This window comes from Wyeomyia smithii, chromosome 1, assembly GCF_029784165.1.
Source record: "Wyeomyia smithii strain HCP4-BCI-WySm-NY-G18 chromosome 1, ASM2978416v1, whole genome shotgun sequence".
In the NCBI taxonomy this organism is placed as follows: Eukaryota; Metazoa; Arthropoda; class Insecta; order Diptera; family Culicidae; genus Wyeomyia; species Wyeomyia smithii.
The window spans coordinates 5,021,001-5,042,229 of NC_073694.1; the positions used below are offsets into that span (position 1 = coordinate 5,021,001).

The 21,229-nt window shown below is 42.2% G+C and overlaps 2 protein-coding genes across 2 annotated transcripts in view; one reads left to right on the top strand and one right to left on the bottom strand.

Moving 5' to 3' along the window:
- The first annotated feature begins 2,169 nt into the window (after positions 1-2,169).
- Positions 2,170-4,196, top strand: LOC129733075 (abl interactor 2). Its single transcript, XM_055694675.1, has 4 exons — positions 2,170-2,320; positions 2,400-2,547; positions 2,743-3,530; positions 3,590-4,196. The coding sequence occupies exons 2-4, from the start codon at positions 2,432-2,434 to the stop codon at positions 3,997-3,999; spliced, it is 1,314 nt and encodes a 437-aa protein (XP_055550650.1). The 5' UTR covers positions 2,170-2,320; positions 2,400-2,431; the 3' UTR covers positions 4,000-4,196.
- Positions 4,197-4,199: 3 nt separating this feature from the next.
- LOC129732996 (kinesin-like protein KIF19) overlaps positions 4,200-21,229 on the bottom strand; it is a 63,979-nt gene continuing 46,949 nt past the window's right edge. The window contains exons 4-10 of the mRNA XM_055694561.1: positions 13,372-13,452; positions 12,418-13,309; positions 12,210-12,358; positions 12,071-12,154; positions 11,880-12,009; positions 11,675-11,825; positions 4,200-4,470 (exon numbers count right to left, since the gene is read on the bottom strand). Of these exons, the coding sequence (XP_055550536.1) occupies positions 4,281-4,470; positions 11,675-11,825; positions 11,880-12,009; positions 12,071-12,154; positions 12,210-12,358; positions 12,418-13,309; positions 13,372-13,452 (1,677 nt within the window). The 3' untranslated portion in view covers positions 4,200-4,280. The remainder of the gene's footprint in view (positions 4,471-11,674; positions 11,826-11,879; positions 12,010-12,070; positions 12,155-12,209; positions 12,359-12,417; positions 13,310-13,371; positions 13,453-21,229) is intronic.

Here is a 21,229-nt window from a genome sequence, read left to right on the forward strand (position 1 = left end):
TCAGAATGGCCAAAATCGCCTTCCAAAGGGCAGAAATGGCCAAAAAAGAAAATGATCCCAAATTGAGCTCAGAATCGCCAAAATCGCCTTCTAAAGGCCAGAAAAGGCCGAAAAAGAAAGTGATCCCAAAATGAGCTCAGAATAGCCAAAATCGCCTTCTAAAGGCTAGAAAAGGCCGAAAAAGAAAATGATCCCAAATTGAGCTCAGAATGGCCGAAATCGCCTTCTAAAGGCCAAAAAAGAAAATGATCCCAAATTGAGCTCAGAATGGCCAAAATCGCCTTCTAAAGGCCAAAAAAGAATATTATCCCAAATTGAGCTCAGAATGGCCGAAATCGCCTTCAAAAGGCCAGAAAAGGCCAAAAAAGAAAATGATCCCAAATTGAGCTCAGAATGGCCAAAATCGCCTTCCAAAGGGCAGAAATGGCCAAAAAAGAAAATGATCCCAAATTGAGCTCAGAATGGCCGAAATCGCCTTCTAAAGGCCAGAAAAGGCCGAAAAAGAAAATGATCCCAAAATGAGCTCAGAATGGCCAAAATCGCCTTCTAAAGGCCAAAAAAGAAAATGATCCCAAATTGAGCTCAGAATGGCCAAAATCGCCTTCTACAGGCCAGAAAAGGCCGAAATAGAAAATGATCCCAAATTGAGCTCAGAATGGCCAAAATCGCCTTCTAAAGGCCAAAAAAAGAAAATGATCCCAAATTGAGCTCAGAATGGCCGAAATCGCCTTCAAAAGGCCAGAAAAGGCCAAAAAAGAAAATGATCCCAAATTGAGCTCAGAATGGCCGAAATCGCCTTCTAAAGGCCAGAAAAGGCCAAAAAAGAATATTATCCCAAATTGAGCTCAGAATCGCCAAAAACGCTTTCTAAAGGGCAAAAAAGGCCAAATAAGAAAATGATCCCAAATTGAGCTCAGAATGGCCAAAATTGCCTTCTAAAGGCCAAAAAAGAAAATGATCCCAAATCGAGCTCAGAATGGCCGAAATCGTCTTCTAAATGCCAGAAAAGGCCAAAAAAGAAAATGATCCCAAATCGAGCTCAGAATGGCCGAAATCGCCTTCTAAATGCCAGAAAAGGCCAAAAATGAAAATGATCCCAAATTGAGCTCAGAATTGCCAAAATCGCCTTCTAAAGGTCAGAAATGGCCAAAAAAGAAAATGATCCCAAATTGAGCTCAGAATGGCCGAAATCGCCTTCTAAAGGACAGAAAAGGCCAAAAAAGAAAATGATCCCAAAATGTGATCAAAATGGCCGAAATCGCCTTCTAAAGGACACAAAAGGCCAAAAACGAAAATAATCCCAAATTGAGCTCAGAATGGCCAATATCGCCTTCTTAAGACCAGAAAAGGCCAAAAAAGAAAATGATCCCAAATTGAGCTCAGAATGGCCAAAACACCTTTTGAAGGCCAGAAAAAGCCAAAAACAAAAATGATCCCAAATTGAGCTCAGAATGGTCGGAATCGCCTTCTAAAGGTCAGAAAGGCCAAAAAAGAAAATGATCCCAAATTGAGCTCAGAATGGCCGAAAAGTGCTTCTAAAGGCCAGAAAAGGCCAAAATAGAAAAATGTGTCAAATTGAATTCTGCTGAAATAGCGTAGTTTTCTGTGCAGAACTTTATTTTTTATAAATTTTCATCGTTGTTTTCCGATTTCAAATGAAGGATACTAAACTGCTCGAAGTGTGTTAAATGACAGTTTGTCCTTCGCCCATTTACGAGCTCGAACTGTTATTTAACACATGCGTATTATTTTCAAATGATTTTAACGCATCATTTTCAAATGATATATAAAAACTGGTATAGCTTTTGAACTCAGTTGAACGCTGGATAGCGAGCACACTTCTAAGGACTGAATAAAAAACAGACCCCTAATTGAGCCTAATATGAGAATAAAACGATTCTAAGGACGCTTCTAAGGATCCCAAAATCAATTCAGCATAGCCCTCAAATATTTTTGCAAGTCAAAAAGGGATTAATGAATAAAAAGTTCATAAGATCATCTCAGAATAACAAATAAAAAAGTATATAACACTTCTCATAATTAGGACTTTATTTCGAGCTGTAGAATTGGTTTTTATTTCGAGCAGTTTCAGGCTCTTGCCAAAAGAAGTTGGCAGCTCAGTTCTATTCTGTACTAAAAATGTGCTAAATTCTTGTCGAATGTCTTGAATATGTCGAGTTTGACGTTTGCAGCACCGTGTCTGACTCTTGAGCTGACGAAAGTCGTTCATGGGAGTTTTCTCCAATACTATTTTTCGTGTTTTTATGTATTTTCCTTGTGTATTAGGTCTTAATAGTTAAGAAAGCATATTTTTCTTCATGTAAGTATAATATAACTACGTTACTACTCCGTGCGAAAGGTGGTGCTTATTAATTTTGCTTCTTCCGTGCTGCGGTTAGCTGTCAGTGAAAGAGAATTAAAAGCCGAAAAAATGGACGATTTGATTACTCTTATACGGACCGAAATTCCGGAAGGAAGACAAAACCTCCAGGAAAGCTACACCAACCTGGAGCGGGTCGCTGAATATTGCGAAGATACCTACTATCGGTAAGTCGGCTCTGTACTAACTAACTTGGCTTTGGGTGGGGCAAAAGCAGAAAAAAAATGCAGCTTCACCTCCTGATGATGTTGCATTTCATGTATGCACTTTACAGCATTATTTAACGCTCTGATAATTATGCTGTTTAATGTGCTCTAATAAAAAAATGTAAGCTTTTCTACAATTTATGTGTTCTTTTCTAGTTCCGACAACAAGAAAGCATCCCTGGAGGAGACCAAAAATTACACCACCCAGTCCTTGGCTAGTGTGGCCTATCAAATAAATACACTGGCGTACAACTTCTTACAGCTGATGGACCTTCAAGCCACTCAAATAACGGAGATGGAGTCTCAGATGAATCACATCTCCCAAACCGTAATGATTCACAAGGAGAAGGTGGCCCGCCGGGAAATAGGTGTCCTCACGGCTAACAAAGTTAGCACAAGACAGTACAAAATAGTGGCCCCATTGAACCCAGAGAAGCCTATCAAATACGTTCGTAAACCTATTGATTATAGTTTGTTGGATGATATTGGTCACGGTATTGCGCTTACTAACAACAATCAAAAAAAGCATCGCGTGTCCAGTCAGGGATCGATTCAATCACTTTCAGCTAACATTTCTGTGGGTCCACCACCAACCACAAAACCGCCAACACCGCCACAGATTACACGCAATACCGGTCACACGGGAACTTTAGGAAAATCATCCGGAAATACCGGAACGCTAGGCAAAGCTTCGCGGGAATACCGAACGCCACCGGTTGTCGTTCCACCGCAAGTTCCATCGCATTACGCTCCAAATTTCCCGGTAGGACATCCTCGCCGCACATCCGGTGGGGAACGTGGTCCTGGCTATAGCGCTCTCCCGATGCCAATGCCACCGAGTCAGATTGCAATGCATCATCCACCGCAAGTCGGTATGGTTCATCCGATGCCACCGTCGACGGTTCAACATCAGTCGACCTTTGATGAGCGCAATAGTATGCCTCGTTAGTATTCTTACCATGTTTGTCTCAGATGTTCAAATAACGAGTATTGATTATTCCAGCACCACCCTCACCGCTAACGATGACTCATGAAATGCCTGATCACGGTCACATTGGAATGCACACGCTCAGCCGCAACATGCCCCGTCCGGGTTCACAGTCTCCACCATTGCCACCGCCTCCACCACCGGAGGAATCCGATCATGCCGATTTTGGTCGACCGAGGAACACACAAAGCCTGGTGGCACCGATTGTTCCAGCGGATCAAAACCTACCCGGTTGGGTACCGAAGAATTACATCGAGAAAGTGGTTGCTATCTATGATTATTATGCTGATAAGGATGACGAGTTAAGCTTCCAGGAGAGTTCTGTGTTGTATGTGTTGAAGAAAAACGACGACGGCTGGTGGGAGGGTGTGATGGACGGAGTCACCGGATTGTTCCCTGGTAATTATGTAGAACCGTGCGTTTAATTTGCTATTATATTGCCGGATAGTATAGGAGCTCGAATATAATAAGCTGATGTCTAGTTACGCAATAAAATAGTATTTATCAATATATAAAATTACTTTCCCATACAAATTACATTCGATATCGATTTTGTTTATTTTTAAATGCTAGGAACATATACAGTCATCTAATGGAAAAAATAAAGCCTTCGGTTAGGTCTAAAGAAAGTTTATTCTTGATAGTAGAGAAAGAAACTACAAAGCAAAACTATTTTGGTTTGTTTTTGATATTAAATATTTTGATTTCACTCATCGCTTGAAGTGCTTTGCGTGCTGCCGAAGCTGCTGCGGACACGATTGATCGAGGGAAGTTTGGAACCCACCGGTGGACCCATCACACGGTCCGGATTGATCAGGTTTCCTTCGGCATCGACCGGTGGCATTGGCGAGGAGCACCATTCCGAGCCAGAGCTTGAGCTTCCGGGTGAGTTTATGCTGTAAAAACAAAAAAACGCCAATCTATTATCGGGTGATCTTTACAAAACGTGTGAAATGAAATCGCAGTAGACTGTGGGTTACAAAAGACGTCAAATTTTCAGTTAGCATTCTTCAGTAGTGTTTTCAGAAAATAACCAGTTAAGTTTTAGTGCAGATATTTTCTTGTTTTAGAAGAGTCAGTGATATTTTATAAAACCTTTGTAGATTGCTGCATTTTTTAGAAGATAATCTGAGTGACCACAGTGTAAGTTTTTGTTTGACATGGTACAATATAATTCAAAAGGATGGATCATTTTCTTGTTTGAGTAGCAGCGTTTTTTTACCATTCTGAGTTCAATTTTAGGACATTTTATTTTGACGTAGAATTACCTCTTTGGTAACATGTATAGGGGTACAAATTAAAAAAACCGAATACATCGAGAGCGTCACGAAAATTGTCCACTTTCAAATGCTTTGAACTCAGTCAGTTTCCAACGGTTTTACTTCATTCTTACAGCAATCGATTGGGAAATAAGCTATGCGAAAATTTTGATTTTGTGTTGTACTATTGAAAAATTAAAGATTTGTTGAACGCATGTTTCAACCAATCAGCACTGAAACAAGACCTTCTTCCTCAGCACAGCCGAGCCGGCGGTTAAATTTGCGGTCGTGTCTCATGAAAAACCTCTTCAACTATTTTGCGTTTTTCAAGGCTTTCAAAGCGTTTTTTTTTTTTTCAATATTAAGTGTTTTAATCTCGCCCTATGGTTAAGTTGGTATTTTACTTTTAGCGTTTTGAGAAGTTCTTTTCCATTTTTATCATTTAAAAACGTTTTTTTAGCATTCAGAAGTTGTTTTAGTCATTCTGAGTTCAATTCAGGGTCATTTTCTGTCCTACTCTTTCTGGTCTTGACGCCTCTTGTAATTTCTCTGACTTTCCCGGCATTTAAACAAGTCTTTAATCCATCAGAGCCCAATTGGGAGTAATTTTGTCGCCATTTTAAACTCGATTAGGAATCTTTAATTGTTGCTATCTGGTCTTAAGAAGGGTTTTTTGGTTTATTCGTTCACCTAAACGCGACACTTAGAGCTTGATTTGGAAATATGTATTTTCTTTCTGGCCTATATATATTTTCGCCATTTCTTAACTGAAAATATTTTTTGGTATTTTCGTTTTCTGCTGTTTCTATTAAAAAGAATGTTCCTACCTTTATGACATTTATTTTGAACTCCATAATATAAAAAATGTCCAAATCGCGTCGAAAATGTTAAAAATTGTCATGAACGTCTTTCTTTTTCTTCTGTGTAATATAAATACAAATAATATAAAAAATTGCATGAATTTTGAAATTCTTGTGAAAAAACCTCGGAAGTTAAGAAATCAGTAAGAATTACCTGTAAATTCCACATAAGAAAAACTGCGCGAAAAATCAAAAATTCGTGTAAAACCAAAAACTGACTGTTTATTTTTACGTCAATTCCGAAATTCTGGTTTACACAACACATCCAGAAATTCTCCCAAAATTGACGGGAGAAATTCTCCCAAAATTCCGAAGTCTGCTTAAAAAACTAATAAATTTAGAATAATCCCGTAAAAAATCACGTGAATTTCCAAAGCTACGCATAAAATGAGTAAATTCTCCAGTCAGGTTAAAAAAAAACGCAAATCACGAAACCCTCGTGAAAAACTTTAAATCTTTTCTTTCTTTTTTGGTATTTGGTTCGCTAGGTTTTGACTAGGCTCGCAAATTACGAAATCTGCGAAAAAATCTATGTAAATCCAGAACACCGCGTTGAAAAAGTAAAAACACAATATTCCTTAGACAATAGATAAAAACACGCGGAAATATCGAAATATAGTAATTTCTAAAGAGTCAGAAATGCCAAAATAGAAAATTAAGCGAGGCACGATTTTCACAAGGTCTGTTCAGCTTCTGGGCTTCGCCGATGACTTCGACATTATATCACGTAACTTTGCGACGGCGGAGGAAACTTACGCCCGACTGAAAGCTGAAGCTGGACGTATCGGACTGCGGATAAATGCGTCGAAAACAAAATACATGCAAGCGAGAGGCTCCAAGGAGAACAACATCAGCGTCCCCTACTCAAGTCTTTGTAGACGGTGATGAGCTTGCGGTGGTCGACGAGTTCGTGTATTTGGGGTCACTGGTGACCGCCGACAATAACACCAGCAAAGAGATCCAGAGACGCATCCAGGCAGGAAATGGAAGACACTCCGATCGAATCGAGTGCGAAGACGCACGAAGTTGACGCTGTACAAAACCCTGATAAGACCGGTAGTCTTCTACGGGATCGAGACAACAACGCTTCTCGCGGAGGACCTTAACGCTCTTGGAGTTTTCGAACGGAAGGTGCTGCGGACTATCTACGGTGGAGTACAGACGGACGATGGAGAATGACGATGGCGCATGAACCATGAACTGCACGCGCTACTTGGAGAGAATCCCATTGCACAACTGGCGAAAGTCAATAGGTTGCGGTGGGCCGGTCACGTCGTAAGGATGCCGGACGACAGCCCTGTGAAATCACTTCTCTTCAGCAACCCTACCGGCACCAGAAATAGAGGGGCGCAGCGTGCACGATGGCTCGATCAGATCGAAGGAGACTTGCGGGTGTTGAGACGCCTGAAGAACTGGCGAAACACAGCCCAAAACCGAGCAACATGGTGACAAACTCTTGATACAGCACGAGCCACCACGGCTCTTGTCTGATTGGTAACGTAAGTAAACTCGAAATCAACCATTTGTGGCTTCAACACCATTTCGTCTCAAAAGGCCAGAAATAGACGAAATTGAATTATGCTCAGAAACGCTGAAAACTCCTTCTAACGTAACAATCACGAAACTTCTGAATCCCAATAAAATCAAACCTATGTGAATTTAGAAATCCACATAAAAAAGAGTGAAAACTCTGCAACTTGCGCAAAACGAAAACCGCTTAAATTTTGAAATCCGTGTAAAAACCATAAATTCTAAGTTTTTTACATTCTGCGCTCAATTTGTGATCATTATGTTATTTGACCTTTTCCGGCTGATTTGGGATCATATTTTGTCATTTAGAGCCCAATGTGGAATCTATTTTCTATTTTCTGAGCTCGATTTGTGATCAGTTCCTTTTTCGGTCTTTTTCACATTTTTTCTCCATTCTGGGCTTGATTTGGGGTCATTTGTTTCGTCATTCTGAATCAGTAACCCTTATTTTACGCTTTTCTGATCATGAGAAATTATTTTTATGTATTCTGAGCTCGATTTGAGATCATTTTAAGTTTTTGCTTTTTATTAGTTTTTTTCCGTCATTTTGAGCTTAATAAGCTCAGAACCTAGTTCGATTTTGGTATGTTTTTTTTTCGTAGAACAACGTCTCTCAGGAAGTTCGGCCACATATGAGTGTAAAATGAAAATGTATAAACGGAAAAAGGGGACATAATGTATCCTATTTCAAATGCTAATAAGTCGGTTAGCTTTCAATGGATTTTTTTCGTTCTTGAAGCAATCGATTGGAAAATCATGTATGCGTCCGTCCAAATGCAGAAAATTGCAATTTGATTGTTCGTTCACTACTATTGAGAATTGTGAAGCTTTGTTGAAACGCAGATTTCGACCCCAACAAACAATTTTGTTGGATAACGGCTTGTCAAGCTATAGTTCAGCCGAAATCCACTGAATAATAGCTTATTAAGCTGTAAAACAACCAAATTGTTTGCTGGGACCTTTGATTGGTCGCTTGATGATGTCGACAGAATTATATACCTAGTAAAACGGGAACGCACTCTCTGTGCCATATAAGAACCTGCTTTTGCTCAAACCAGTTAGTTGACTAGTTGATGGCCACTAGTACGGTTCTAATTAAGCAGCAGCGAGTAGTAGCAGTAGCGGTTCGTTACAACACATTGTTGCGTTCGGGAGTGATCGCGAATTCTTTGAATGATATAGGTAGTAACTTTTGTTCAATAATATTCATTAGTGTAAATCTCTGGAAATAATATGGTGGCCCTGAAAAAAAATATTAAATTAAAGAATAGATTTACGGCTCAATAATATCATCCCGGTTCCGGTAATACTTATATAAGCTAGTATATGGCCTTCTTTGGCTATTTCACAGAAACATTACTTCCTGAGAGTTTTTTTATTAGTGTTGGGTAAAAGTTATTGTGATTGTCCTTTCTCGAAGATAAAACAACAATATCGCACGCTAGCCTGGGGGCTAATGCGGTCTCGATCAACTAGATTAGTTGAGAGAATTCGTTATCGATATTGTTTTCGGCACATTTTGCATGTTGTAGGATAAGTACAACGATACACCGTGCCCCAGTGCTGAGTCGAGAAAATTTCCAGCTCGAAAAATTCCTGGACCTGATCGGGAATCGAACCCGATATCACAACCGTGTGGGAGAGCTAGCCGACCGACATCGCTAACCACAGAACCACGGGGACCACCTCGAAGATAAAAATGAAAGTAATATTTAAAACTATAAGTAGTTTTTGTCTTTCGTTAAACCAGCGGTTCTCAACCTGGAGTACGCGTATCCCTAGGGGTACGCGAGAGCCTTTAGGGAGTACGCGAAAGAAAAATTAGTAATGGCGGACAAAGCAATTTTTTTATAATACTTTATTTGTTGTTCAAACTTGATCTTAAAACATGACTGTAGCAATCAAACAAATCACAGTTCAATTTGAAATCTAAACTAGACTACCACAACATGATCTACCACTACTCTCTCCCATTCTGCGGGAACATTCCAAGCCAGAGGGTACAATTGATTAGTGAAATATTACCAAGGGGTACGCGGACAAAAAAAGGTTCAGAACCGCTGCCTTAAGCCAATTCAAGCTCAACAATCGCCTAAAGAAAGATGGTCCTTTATGTTTCCGATGAGGATAGCCAAAGTGACTCGGGATGTTGCCGATAAGAAGAGATCGTGAAATAAAAAGGGCAGCTGAGGTTGACTAACAAAGAGTTCACATTTGGACGAAGGGTGTAACGGAATAATTCATCGATTGGGCGATATTACGCTTTTCGAGGTCAGTGCCGTACTGAAAAGCAGTCAATGAACCGTTTATCATCGGATGCGATGCGAATACTCACCACACGATTTGGGGCAGCTCGGATAGCAACAACAGGGGTGAGTACCTACTTGAATATCATACTTCCAACGAGGTCAATATATGCAATATAGGAAACAGCCTTACTTTTACTAACGCCATGGGAGACTAGATCCTCGACCTCACTGTCTGCATCACAAACATTGCCGATAAAGCTAGATAATTGCATTTCTCTGACGAACCAAGTTTGTCATTTCACCGACACATCATTTTTGACATCGAATCTAATCCTTTAAAAAGCGAAAAATTCGGGAACACAAAGAATACTACTTGGTCCTCATCCAGGGAATCCTTAGTCAACTCCCGGTCTTCCTGTTCAATCGATATACGCACACCCGACATTCTGGATATTGCTGCACGTCTTCTTGAATGCAGGATCACTGATGCCTATAGGGCCAGCTGTCTCCTGAAAGAGAGGTTTGTGTGTCACAACGTGCCATGGTGGAATGAAACGCTCAATAACCTCCGCCATGAGGCCCAGCGCTTGTTCAATAGGGCTAATAGCACATCCAACTGGGATGAATACAGAGCGACACTCACCAAGCACACCGCTTAGCTACGAAAGGCTAAAAGAATTTGTAGTATCAAGTTCAAGAGACAGCCCAAACAAAGCTTGAAAAAGTACAAAGACTGACCTGTCTTTCCCTTACATGCGCACCACACCTACGGCAGCTTTGGAGGTCATGCTCTGTCTATTGCCTCTTCATCTTCATGTGCAGAAAGAGGCAGAACTGGGTGCACTGAGGCTTCAACAAAATAGAACAAACTGCTCCATTATTGAGTACGGGTACCTCGTAATCTAAGCCACAACAGATAATCAACAAGATGGTCGCAGTGGCACCGACAAACTGACATGAAACTAGATTCTGAAATTTGATCAAAAATCCAAAACCGCCATTTTAAAATGCAGCGGTCAACCGACGTGACGTTTGATATGACGGAATGCTGATCAGTCATCTACAGGGATGCCAGGTCATTTTTTCAAATGTCATCACGCATCACGAAACATGTCATCACACATTAATATGTGACTGAAATTTTTACAGTTACCAAACATCATAGTAAACATACTAAATTGTGTTCATCTAATCCGCCGACTATTAGGCTTTCACGTCTTTATACGAGCTCAAATGTCTTCCAAATAAAGACAAGCCTTCACATCTGGCATCTCTAGTCATCTGTAGTACGGTAGAGTTGTTGCGCGAACCCAAGTATGTGTGGCGCTAGTGTTGTAACCTATTTAGATTTGAATTTTTGAGCAGAATAATCGTACATTTTTGTTCAAGGATTCATGTCAGTTTGTCGGTGGCAGTGGCTCTCTTAGTCCCAATGCCCTTCAGGCATACAGAAAAAACGAAACAACTTTTTTTTATTTTCTCTGAAATGGACATAAATTATCTGCATTTTAATAACGTTGTGGACAACTTTATTGCACGACGCTCTATTTTCTCGGTCAAGCATCTCGCAAAGTCGCAGGGCAGCATAACTGTCAACTTTTGCATCGTCCATCAAAGTGCAAGTACTAGCCAACACGGAACTTATCCTTGACTCTTTGGCCAACAACATCAAGGAGCTCCGATTCGAGGCCGACTTCAATGTAACGTTTTCTGCGTGGCACTGGAGATACGACGATCTCTTCGAGAAGGATGCTGTTAAGCTGGACGACGAAGTAAAAGTTCGCCTTCTTCCGCGGGAATTGGTTGCTTCTGAGCATGGGAGGTATGTAAGTTACATTTTGCTTAAATTGCCGAAAAATTTCACGTTTTCCGAAATGGTGGCCAAGCTCAAGAGCTTGTTCGGAGCTAAAGAATCGGTAATTAGCCGTCGATATTGCAGCTACAAAGCTATTCATTTCTTTTCATAAGATTTCATTTCACTTTTATTGAAGTATCGATTTTCTTGGCTGGAAAAAATGTTAAAAAAAATTGATTGCCTTCAGCAAAAAATGTTAAAAGGAAATATACTTAAACGAAACAAACGTTGGAACAGAATACTGGCAAATTTATGCGGGTGCCAAAAATTAAAATGTTGATCGGATCGGGAGCAGAAAACACAGGGGGAGCATCTGCATTTTATTTATTTTTACTATTTATACGTACCCTCGCTCACGGAAATAAATCGGTGGCAATTTGTTCTCACCGCTGCCGAGGCCAGCCGTGTGACGTCCGCTACTGTACGTGCTGGCGTGTATTTCCTGCTGGTAAAGTGCGTACAACTCACGCAAATCGTCCGGAAGCTCTACTCTACCCTCTGAAAATAGTTTCGATACAATGAATTGTGCTAATAATAATTACGTGATGTCACCTTCGATTATCCTTCTCTGAGTGCTTATGATATCTTCACAAAGTCTTCGCTGCCGCTCAGCTCGCAACAACTGCAAATCCCGTCGCCGCAGTTCCGCTTGGCGTGCCAAACGTTCGGCTTGCAGAGAAACCTGGAAAATTAAAGGGTGTAAGTATAACTCGAATAATTCTGAACATTAAGGGAAAACATACCTTATCGGCTTCCAGCTCATGAACTCGACACAACAATGACAGCAGTTCACGTTCTTCGTCACTGCTGATCCTCTCCGGTAATTCCTGTTCGGAGTTTTACTCTTAAGATTTGGAAAATCGACTCTAAGAAAATACTTACATCCTCCAAAGCCACTCCCTTCTTTCGGCACTCCTCCAACTCGTGCTCGGTTGAAGCCCTTATTTCGTTGAACCGTTTGACCTCCTTCTCTATAGCGGATAACTCGTTCCAAGCCGAACGCAGTGCGGAATTTCCTTCCGAATCCGAATCTGGAATCAATCAAATAACATTATCAGTTTAAACTCGAAACACGAAAATCTTTCCTTACCCTCCTCCAGATCCATCCGATCGTACAATTTGCCCTGCCGACTTTGCCAGTGAGAAATAACCATATGCTGTCGTTCTGCATCCAATTCCAGCCCCAACAAATGACTGTCCGCTTCCAGTAGCCTCCGTCGAAGCTTCATTTGCTGCTTAAACGTGTGGACAATCTGTTCTCGCAAGTACTTCAGTTCGACCTTTTTCATTTGTTCCTCGTCGCTACTACCGGTGAAACCTTGATGCTGTTGCCGCTGGGCGGCACCACTTCGTGGTCGATCCGACAGCATTTTCTCCCTCAGTCGGCTTACCTCTTCGCGCAACTCGGAAACCAGCGATTGATAGTGAGCCATCGGGAGTTCCCGATTTTCCTCTAAAATAGTGGGATTCTGGAGTCTCGTCGTGATATGATTAGCCCTATCCGCGTACACCAGCGTATTTTTCGTTTCATCCCTATGCTTCCCATCGGGGGCAACATGGGCTATCATGACCGTCTTACAGCGGCCACTGAGAGCCTCCTTCAAAAGCCGAGTTAGTTTTGAGTCTCTGTAGTTAACATATCGGGCCCCACCGGCCAGGGCATTAATACAGTTTCCCAACGCCAACAGACTGCGATTTATATGCGCGCCCTCCTGCAGACGTTTGCCACGATTTTTCGTTTTTCGAGCTCGCTCCGATCCGGCTAAATCGGTGAGGAACAAGCGTCCCTGCTTGGTCCCGATCGATGTTTTGTTAAGTACCGTGATGCTTAACAGCGCGTGGCTTCGGGATGATGTCTGATTGGCGGCCGTTGGTTCCACCGTACGAGCTTTGTTTCCCTTGATCAGAAGTTGGATCACTTCCGGTTTGGAGGTTGTTGAAATTTCCGAAAGACCGGTTACCAGCTGATTGCCTTTGTTGTCCTTAAAGGGAGGAAAATTGTTCAAATTTGAGTTTTCTGAATTGCTAAGTTTATACAACAAACCTCTCGTAATTCCAGTGGTCCACCGGGATTCAATAGGTCCCGGATTAGCTCATTGTAAATTTCCAGGTATGATATGGTTATCTAAGTGAGGAGTGAAAAAAGTAAAACTATTTTTGAAAATCCAAAATTGTTAAAACTAATGTTATTTGCTACTATGATTTGCAGGGGTTTCGCCTCTCTTGATTTTGCGAATTTTTTTAGAATGTCGTCGAAAACTTTCCTCGAAGGGTGAAATCCTTTTTGAATCAAGTTATGCTCTAGCTAAGATTAACGAAAAATCATAAAAATGTAAAATTGAAATTAGTATGAAATAATAATTAGAATAATCATTAGAGGGAAAAGATCAGAGAGAAAATTCTGCAGAATTGTCTTCAAAATTGCAAGAAAAACCTTCTAAAGGCCCGATAGATCAGTAGAAGTTTCCATATTGAACTCAGAGTAACCAGGAAAGACCAAAAGAAATATAATCCTAAAAAACGCTTTTAAATGCTATGAAAAAGTTTTCAAAAGTCAGTAAAGACCAAGAAGAGAAAATATTCGCTTGGAGTAGCATAAAACGCTTTCTAAAACCAGAAATAGCCAGGAGAGAGCATAATTTTGTTACGGAGCGACAATCTTGATTTCTTTCTATAATTTTGGTAATAAAATAAAAGTTCAGTTCTTCGCGAACGTGTAAGAAACTAATATAGTTGTTGTTATGAAAACTCGGTTTTTGTAGCAGCACGATCTATGCAGCTCAACTGCAAATTTTATTCATTAAATTTAGGTTTAGGTTTAGTATTAATATTACTGACAAATATTCAAGTTTTCTTCTGCTTATTGACGCTATCCAACTTCTCTTTCTCTTCCTTCTAAGTTATCTTTTCCTGCATTTATTTTAGGCAAATTTTAATTAAACATTTCAAGAGATTTTGTATTTACTTACAAGCTATCGCTCTTAGGCTGTAATTACTTATCAATTCAATAGCAAATTATTAAATTCAAGGTTAATCTCCTGCTGTAGTTTTAATTTTCACACGCGCACTGATCCGGATGAATTTGTCTTCTCATTGGCATTGACGTTTCGCCTTGTTGATATGCCGGGGTGACAGGCGAATTCAGTTCAATGGATTCATAAGACGGTGATGGCATATACCGACTATTGGGAGGGTTGTTCAGGCTGTTTTGTCTCCAACATCCTCCCCCCGGTGCATCTTGCTGTTGACCAGGACTGCACCTTCTCCTACGTCTAAAAGTGCTAATTTCGTCGTCGGACGTCGTATCAAACCGCTCGTTGTTTGCACAAGCGCTTGACGGACCCTCCCTTCTCCATCTGGCATAACCTCGACAATTCAGCCTCGTGTCCACCAACTGCGCTTTCTTTCATCCACGATCAAGTCCAAATCCCCTTCTCTCAATGGCCGACTCTCGTCAAACCATTTTGGCTGTCTGCGAATAATCGGCAAATATTCGTCCAGCCAGCGCTTCCAAAAGACGGTGAGCTGCTTCTGGATCTGCTCCCACGAAGCTTTCAAAAATTGCGGTTTGGCAGAATCGATAACGGACACGGGTTGCTTCACTCCTCCCGAGCTACCGAGCAAAAAATGGTTCGGAGTGAGCGCTTCGGACTCTTCAGAGTCTAGTGGTAGATACGTCAGAGGCCTCGAGTTTACCAAGCTCTCCGCCTCCACGACCAAAGTTTGCAACCCTTCATCGTCCAACTTCCCGTCCGAATACGCTTCCCCCATCGCGGCTTTAACGGATCGAACTAAACGCTCCCACGCTCCTCCCATGTGTGGAGCTTCAGGTGGATTAAAGTTCCATTTAGTTTCTGCGTTAGTAAAGGTCGCCGAAAGTCCTTGGTTAATTTGCTCGCGAAGAATCCGATCTGCACCCTGGAAGTTTGTCCCGTTGTCACTGTAGAATTCCACCGGAGACCCTCTGCGGCTGACAAATCTTCCAACGCACGAAATGCAAGAAGCTGTTGATAAGCTATATGCTATTTCCAGATGCACTGCCCGAACTGTTAAACAAGTGAACAGAGCAATCCACCGTTTTACGTTCGATCTACCCACTTTTACCAGTACTGGGCCAAAATAATCAATCCCCACGTAACTGAAGAGGCGGACATAGTGCGCCAGACGTGCCGATTGCAGCGGTGCCATTGGTGGTATTTGAGGCTTAGCTCTGCCAACCAATTCACAAATTTCACAATCGTCCGAAGTCTTGGGATCATATATAGCTGTCGCATTTCATTGACCACCGTTTCAGGATTGGCATGACGGTAGATACGATGGTAATAACCAATGAGCAGTCTCGTAGCGGGATGGTCTCTTGGGAGCAATATGGGTTATCTTGTGTCGAAAGGTAAATGCTCTGCCTTCCTTGCGCGACTACCTTGTCGAATCACCCCGTTATCATCTATAACCGGCATAAATTGGTACAGGCTACTGTCCTTATTGATCGTTCCTGGGTGGTTTGAAGGCAGTGTGTCGATTTTGGCCAGAACCATCATCTCTTCGGTACCGTGCTGGATCGAAACCCGTACAGTATCGAAATCCGTACACCTTGATGTTTTTCTCCATTTTTAAGCATTATAAGAATTTAAATTTATATGATAGTTACATGCACATGTCCGTTAAGTTGTTAGCCTTCTGTTAAATTAAACTATGCGCCAGTAGGCCATGAAATAAAAATATTAAAAATGAAAAATCAATCGTGTATCGGTTTCAGTTGTCATTTCGTTGTATCGTTCGAGAACTTACTAAGGAAACGTTCTTCAGATAAAAACGTTTTTTAAGTGGGATGTAAGTGTTTTACTCCATGAATCTTTTCGAAATTGATGGAAAGGGTAAGTCTTCGTCATTTTCGAGCTGTATATTGTCTGGTAAATAGTGTAAATTATATTTATTCAACAAAAACTGTGCCGTACGGATTTTGATTCTTGTTAATTGCTTGAATCGAAATCCGTACACCGTGTGTATCATACATATATTGTTGAACTTTCTTCTTGTTTTCAGCATATAATGGAAAAAAAAAACAAGTATGAATATACGGCAAACAATTTCGAAGGAGCTGTGACTGAGGTGCGCAAGGGAAAGTCGTACCGGGAAGCTTCGAGAGATTCCGGCGTTCCCGTTACTACGACAAAGGGTGCCGCAACGAAACACTACGAAAACTACACAATTTTAGCTGATATAAAAAATTAGAAAACCGTGTGAAACTTTAGGAACAAATTGACCCTCAAAATATATTTATTCGTAAATTTAAAGATAAATTATAAATAAAAGATGTTCATTTTTGTAATTCAATATCTATACGGATTTTGATTCATTGCTGTGTGGACTTTGATCCGGTCTATATCGCGTGTGTGCGGATTTCGATTCAAAAGTGTACGGGTTTTGATTCAGATAAAAAACTATGTACGGATTTCGATTCAAAACATGTTCTATTTAAACATGATTTTTTCGACTTTCGGAGTGATTTTAATCATTTTGCTTGAAAATAGTGATAAAATATAAGTAGACCTATAAGTAAACATGTCAGTTTAAAGCAATATATGATTTTCTGATTTTATAGTGACCGTCAAAGATTATCATGTGCTTAGGTGTACGGATTTCGGTCCAGCACGGTATATATTTCGTATTGTACTTGGTTGAAGACTGCATCTCTGGCAGCTCGCAGTTCGTTTTGCTTTAGTTGTTTAGCAAACCTTGTACGTCCACGCCGATATTGTTGATAAAGCGAAGCACGCATCGCATTACTCCAAGTAAACTCTCCCAATGGCTGAACCGCTCACAGAAAACCGTAAATTTTTTAGTCGTATGAAGTAGAACTGTCATTCGGACTTCTTCAGTTGTAGCTACAGTTGCCTCTACTGGATGTGGCCACTCTTCTTCGGGCAGCAGCAGGAAAGTTGGCCCAGCAAACCATTTGCTCTCATCGCTAAAATACGGTCCTTTACCCCATTTGGTGGTCTCATCTGCTGGGTTAAGTTTTGATGGAACCCATCTCCATTCGGCTACGCTGGACACCTCCAGAATTTCCCCAATTCGGTGGGCAACGTATGGTCGATAGTTGCGTGGGTCCAAGACAACGCTGTGTTCGAATCTGTCCAATAGAAGCGCCTGTCGATCCGAATACGGTGATGTTCCTGAACGTGCTTTGCGAGCCTCGCCCCAATCACACATCCTTTGAGCTCCAACCTGGGCACTGACATAGGTTCGACTGGCGCTACTCTAGCTTTACCTGCCAGCAAAGCGTACTGACCTTTGTCACTGTTATTCATGGTGCGGATGTACACAGCACACGCATAAGCTTTCTCGCTGACGTCAACAAAGACGTGCATTTGCGCAGCATTGTAAGTCTCAGCAGTAGCTCGAGTGAAATAGCACCTCGGAATACGAACAGTACCAATGAAATCTATCATCTTGATCCACTTCTGCCAAAGGTCGAACGAATTATCATCAACCTCCTTATCCCACTCCGCTCCTGTCCGCCAAAGGTTTTGTATTAGTATTTTCTCATGTACTACGAACGGTGACAGCAGTCCTAGTGAATCGAACAGGGTCATAACGCAGCGCAGTATTTGCCGCTTCGTTGGCCGATTCTTTCTGAGGAGTAACGTTTGTACTTCAGTGCTCATCTGTGTCGAAAAACTGAGTTCGTCTGTATGCGGGGTCCAGAGCATCCCTAAAACTCGTTCGGTACGATCGTCACTTCCCAGGGCCAGGCTTTTGCATGTTACGATATCGGATTCTCCCAGTTCCTTGAGCACACGACGACTGTTAGAACGCCAGCCACGCAGACTAAATCCCCCTTTACTGTGTACTAAACGCACTTCTTTTGCAACTTGCTGTGCTTCCGCCGAACTCCCAAAGCTGTCTAAATAGTCATCGACGTAATGACAGTCGATGATACCTTGCGCGGCGCGAGGATATTTTTGTGAGTGATTCCTTGCGTTCAAATTCTTGACATATTGAGCGGATGCCGGTGAGCACACCATCGACCTTTGCGGCAGCATCCCAAATGACACGCACTTTCCCCGGCTTCTTCGCGTTGGTGACCGCTCCTAATGGGAGATACCAAATCCTACGCGGGTCGGCATTCTCCATCTCCGCTTCTGTTGCCTTATGCGCGTATCCTTTAGCTTCATACTCTGCAATTTGGCGGTGGAGATTTTCCTTGCCACCAGCCGTCGGACTGCCATACCGTAGCTGTCCGGCAATGTGATGTCGTCTTGTTTCCACAGTAATCCTGTTTCGAAGCGGTCTCCTATGCGTCTTGTTGTGCTCTCCAGGATTCTCTGCGCTCGCTCTTCCTCTTCCGAAACAACGACGGCAGGCTCGATGCTCGCTTGCTCAAGTGCAAAAAACTTCTTCATCGTCTCATGCAACTGTTCATTCGTCGTACACTCACAAATGTGGAAACTGTACGCGTTGCAAGTATTGTCACGCTGTTCGCCATACACGCACCATCCAAGACGAGTTTTAACGGCTACGGGACCGGCTTCTCCTTCCTTCGTTTTTAATGGTACTGCCAAATGCAGATTGTCTACTCCTATAAGAAGTTTGGGAACAGCATTCTCGTAGCCATGCACAGGTAAATTCTGCAGGTGTTTGAAACGCTGCACTGCTGTTTCCGCTTTGAAACTCTGACTGGGTGTTGACACCGGTACCGTCGAGTCGGTCACCCTACCATAACCGGTTCACCCGCTTGACTGATAAGCCTTGTCACGCGAATGATAAGCTGTCAGTGGGAGACAATAGTGGAAACCCAAACCAGTAGCGCGTGTTAGATAATTACGGTGAAATATAATATATAATATAATTATTAAGCTAAGTTGAATCTTATGCTATTTCGTAATTCTAAAATATTCTAAAGGATTGCTAAAGGTAGATGCTTTATATCTAATTTCCTAAACCTATACTTAATTGATACTATTGCTGAAAAACCACTTAGATTCCATACCTAACCTATCGAGTTGGACAGTGAACTGCAAAGCCTAGCGAGTGAAAAGGCCACTGATACGTAAGATGTAGTCTTAATACTAAAATTTATGCCTATATTAAAATTGAAATTATGTTTGCAGTTTTAAAGCGGTCGAATAAAAAACCTGCTACGAAAATCAGTGCGTTGCCTTTGTTTGCTGTCGCAACAATCTTTAAAAGTATCATCATGAGTCATCCATCCTCCCGTGTATCAACGAGAGCGAGTGTCGTGAGCCGATCGTCGTCACACTTATCCAATAGTATGGCAAACTTGCGAGAACGTCAAGAGTTGGAGAGACAACGGACGGAGATCGCAATGGAAAAACGATTTCTACAGGAGCAGCAAAAGCTACTTGAGGCTGCGATTGCTGCCGAAGAAGAGAAAAGAAGCCGTGTAAGCCACGATACCATCATAAGAAGAGTCCGTGAATGGATCGGAGACAGCGCGGATTTGCAAATTAGCGCGGTAATACAAACGCCAGCAGCTTTAGCGTTCCAGCGGCATGATCCGCATTCAACACAGATTAGCTTTGGAGCTGAAGCGGTAGGCGGTCTTACTGAAGGATTACCGTCAAGTTTAGACACTCAACAGCACAGTTCTCCTCTTCAAGGGCGTAGTATCTCCACGTTTGATACCACTGGGAATATAAGCCATGTATGACCGGTTGCTCCGGCAGTGAATGAGTGTCAAGGGAAAACAATGGACATGATCCACAGCATGCGAGCGGGATCGGAGCGTCGTGTAGACCTCCAAGAACAGTGGAACCAATGCAAGAAGGAACTCGAAGAGATGCATTCAACTATGCATCGCTTATCGATAATGCCGTCAACAGTTACCCCTGGTAGAACACTGCTAGCTGGAAGCAGGAATGACGTTCCCGTGCAATTAAGTGTAGGGACGCAGGGGGTACCAAAGGGGGTTGCAAAGCAAACAAATGTAGTTTCTAAAGGTAAGTGTCATGCCTCTGAAAACCATATTAATAGAGAGAATAAAAGTGATGCTTCTCAACCGATATTACCTCCAACCACACAATTCCCTCAAAATGAGCAGCAGCGTTTAGCTCACGCGCACTCTAGTTTAATAAATAACAAAATAATATTGCTGAAACAGACTCGTAGCCCTTGTACCTTTATTCCCCCTGTGACTACTGCGAAACAGCGTACAGTGCAGCAGCCTACGGTGCAGGGGCTTTCAGTGCAGCAGCCTTCAGTGCAGCAGCCTTCAGTGCAGCAGCCTTTCGTGCAGCAGCCTTTAGTGCAACAGCTTTCTATGCAGCAGCCTTTAGTGCAGTCGATCATGCCCGTAATGCAGTCCACCTTGCAACCGTTTCTGCAGCAGCCTGCTGTACAGCCAGTGCAGTCATCTTTGGGTCATCAGCCATTCGTACAGCAACAGTTTACAATGCAGCAAGCTTCCGCATATCCCCAACTAACGCAGCCGTCACCTCTGGTACAGTACCCAGGTGCTGTACAGCCTCAATTGGCTCCAATGCCCACGAGACAGGATTCCTTTCTGCAGCAGCCACTACTGCAACATTCATCGACTGAACCTTATCAGGAACTGCCGGAACTGGAACCTACGATTTCCAACTTGAGCCAAAGAGGAAGTGACCCTATGCCAACACAACAACAGCTTACGTCGCGTCAATCGTTATCTCGCGATCTTCCAATATTTTCTGGGGATCCAGCGGACTGGCCGATATTTATTTCAAATTATGAATACACAACGAGAGCATGCGGCTATACTAATGGTGAGAACATGGTTCGCCTTCAAAAATGCTTACGAGGACGCGCGCTGGAATGTGTTCGAAGTCGACTGGTATTTCCGGCAGCGGTTTCACAAGTGATAGAAACTCTACGCTTGAGATATGGGCGTCCTGAGTTGTTAA

Excerpts from the sequence above, each read along its gene's own strand:
- LOC129733075 (XM_055694675.1), top strand. The coding sequence starts at position 2,432 with ATGGACGATTTGATTACTCTTATACGGACCGAAATTCCGGAAGGAAGA. Across the intron at positions 2,548-2,742 it reads TGCGAAGATACCTACTATCG|TTCCGACAACAAGAAAGCAT; the intron begins GTAAGTCGGCTC and ends GTTCTTTTCTAG. Across the intron at positions 3,531-3,589 it reads TGAGCGCAATAGTATGCCTC|CACCACCCTCACCGCTAACG; the intron begins GTTAGTATTCTT and ends TGATTATTCCAG.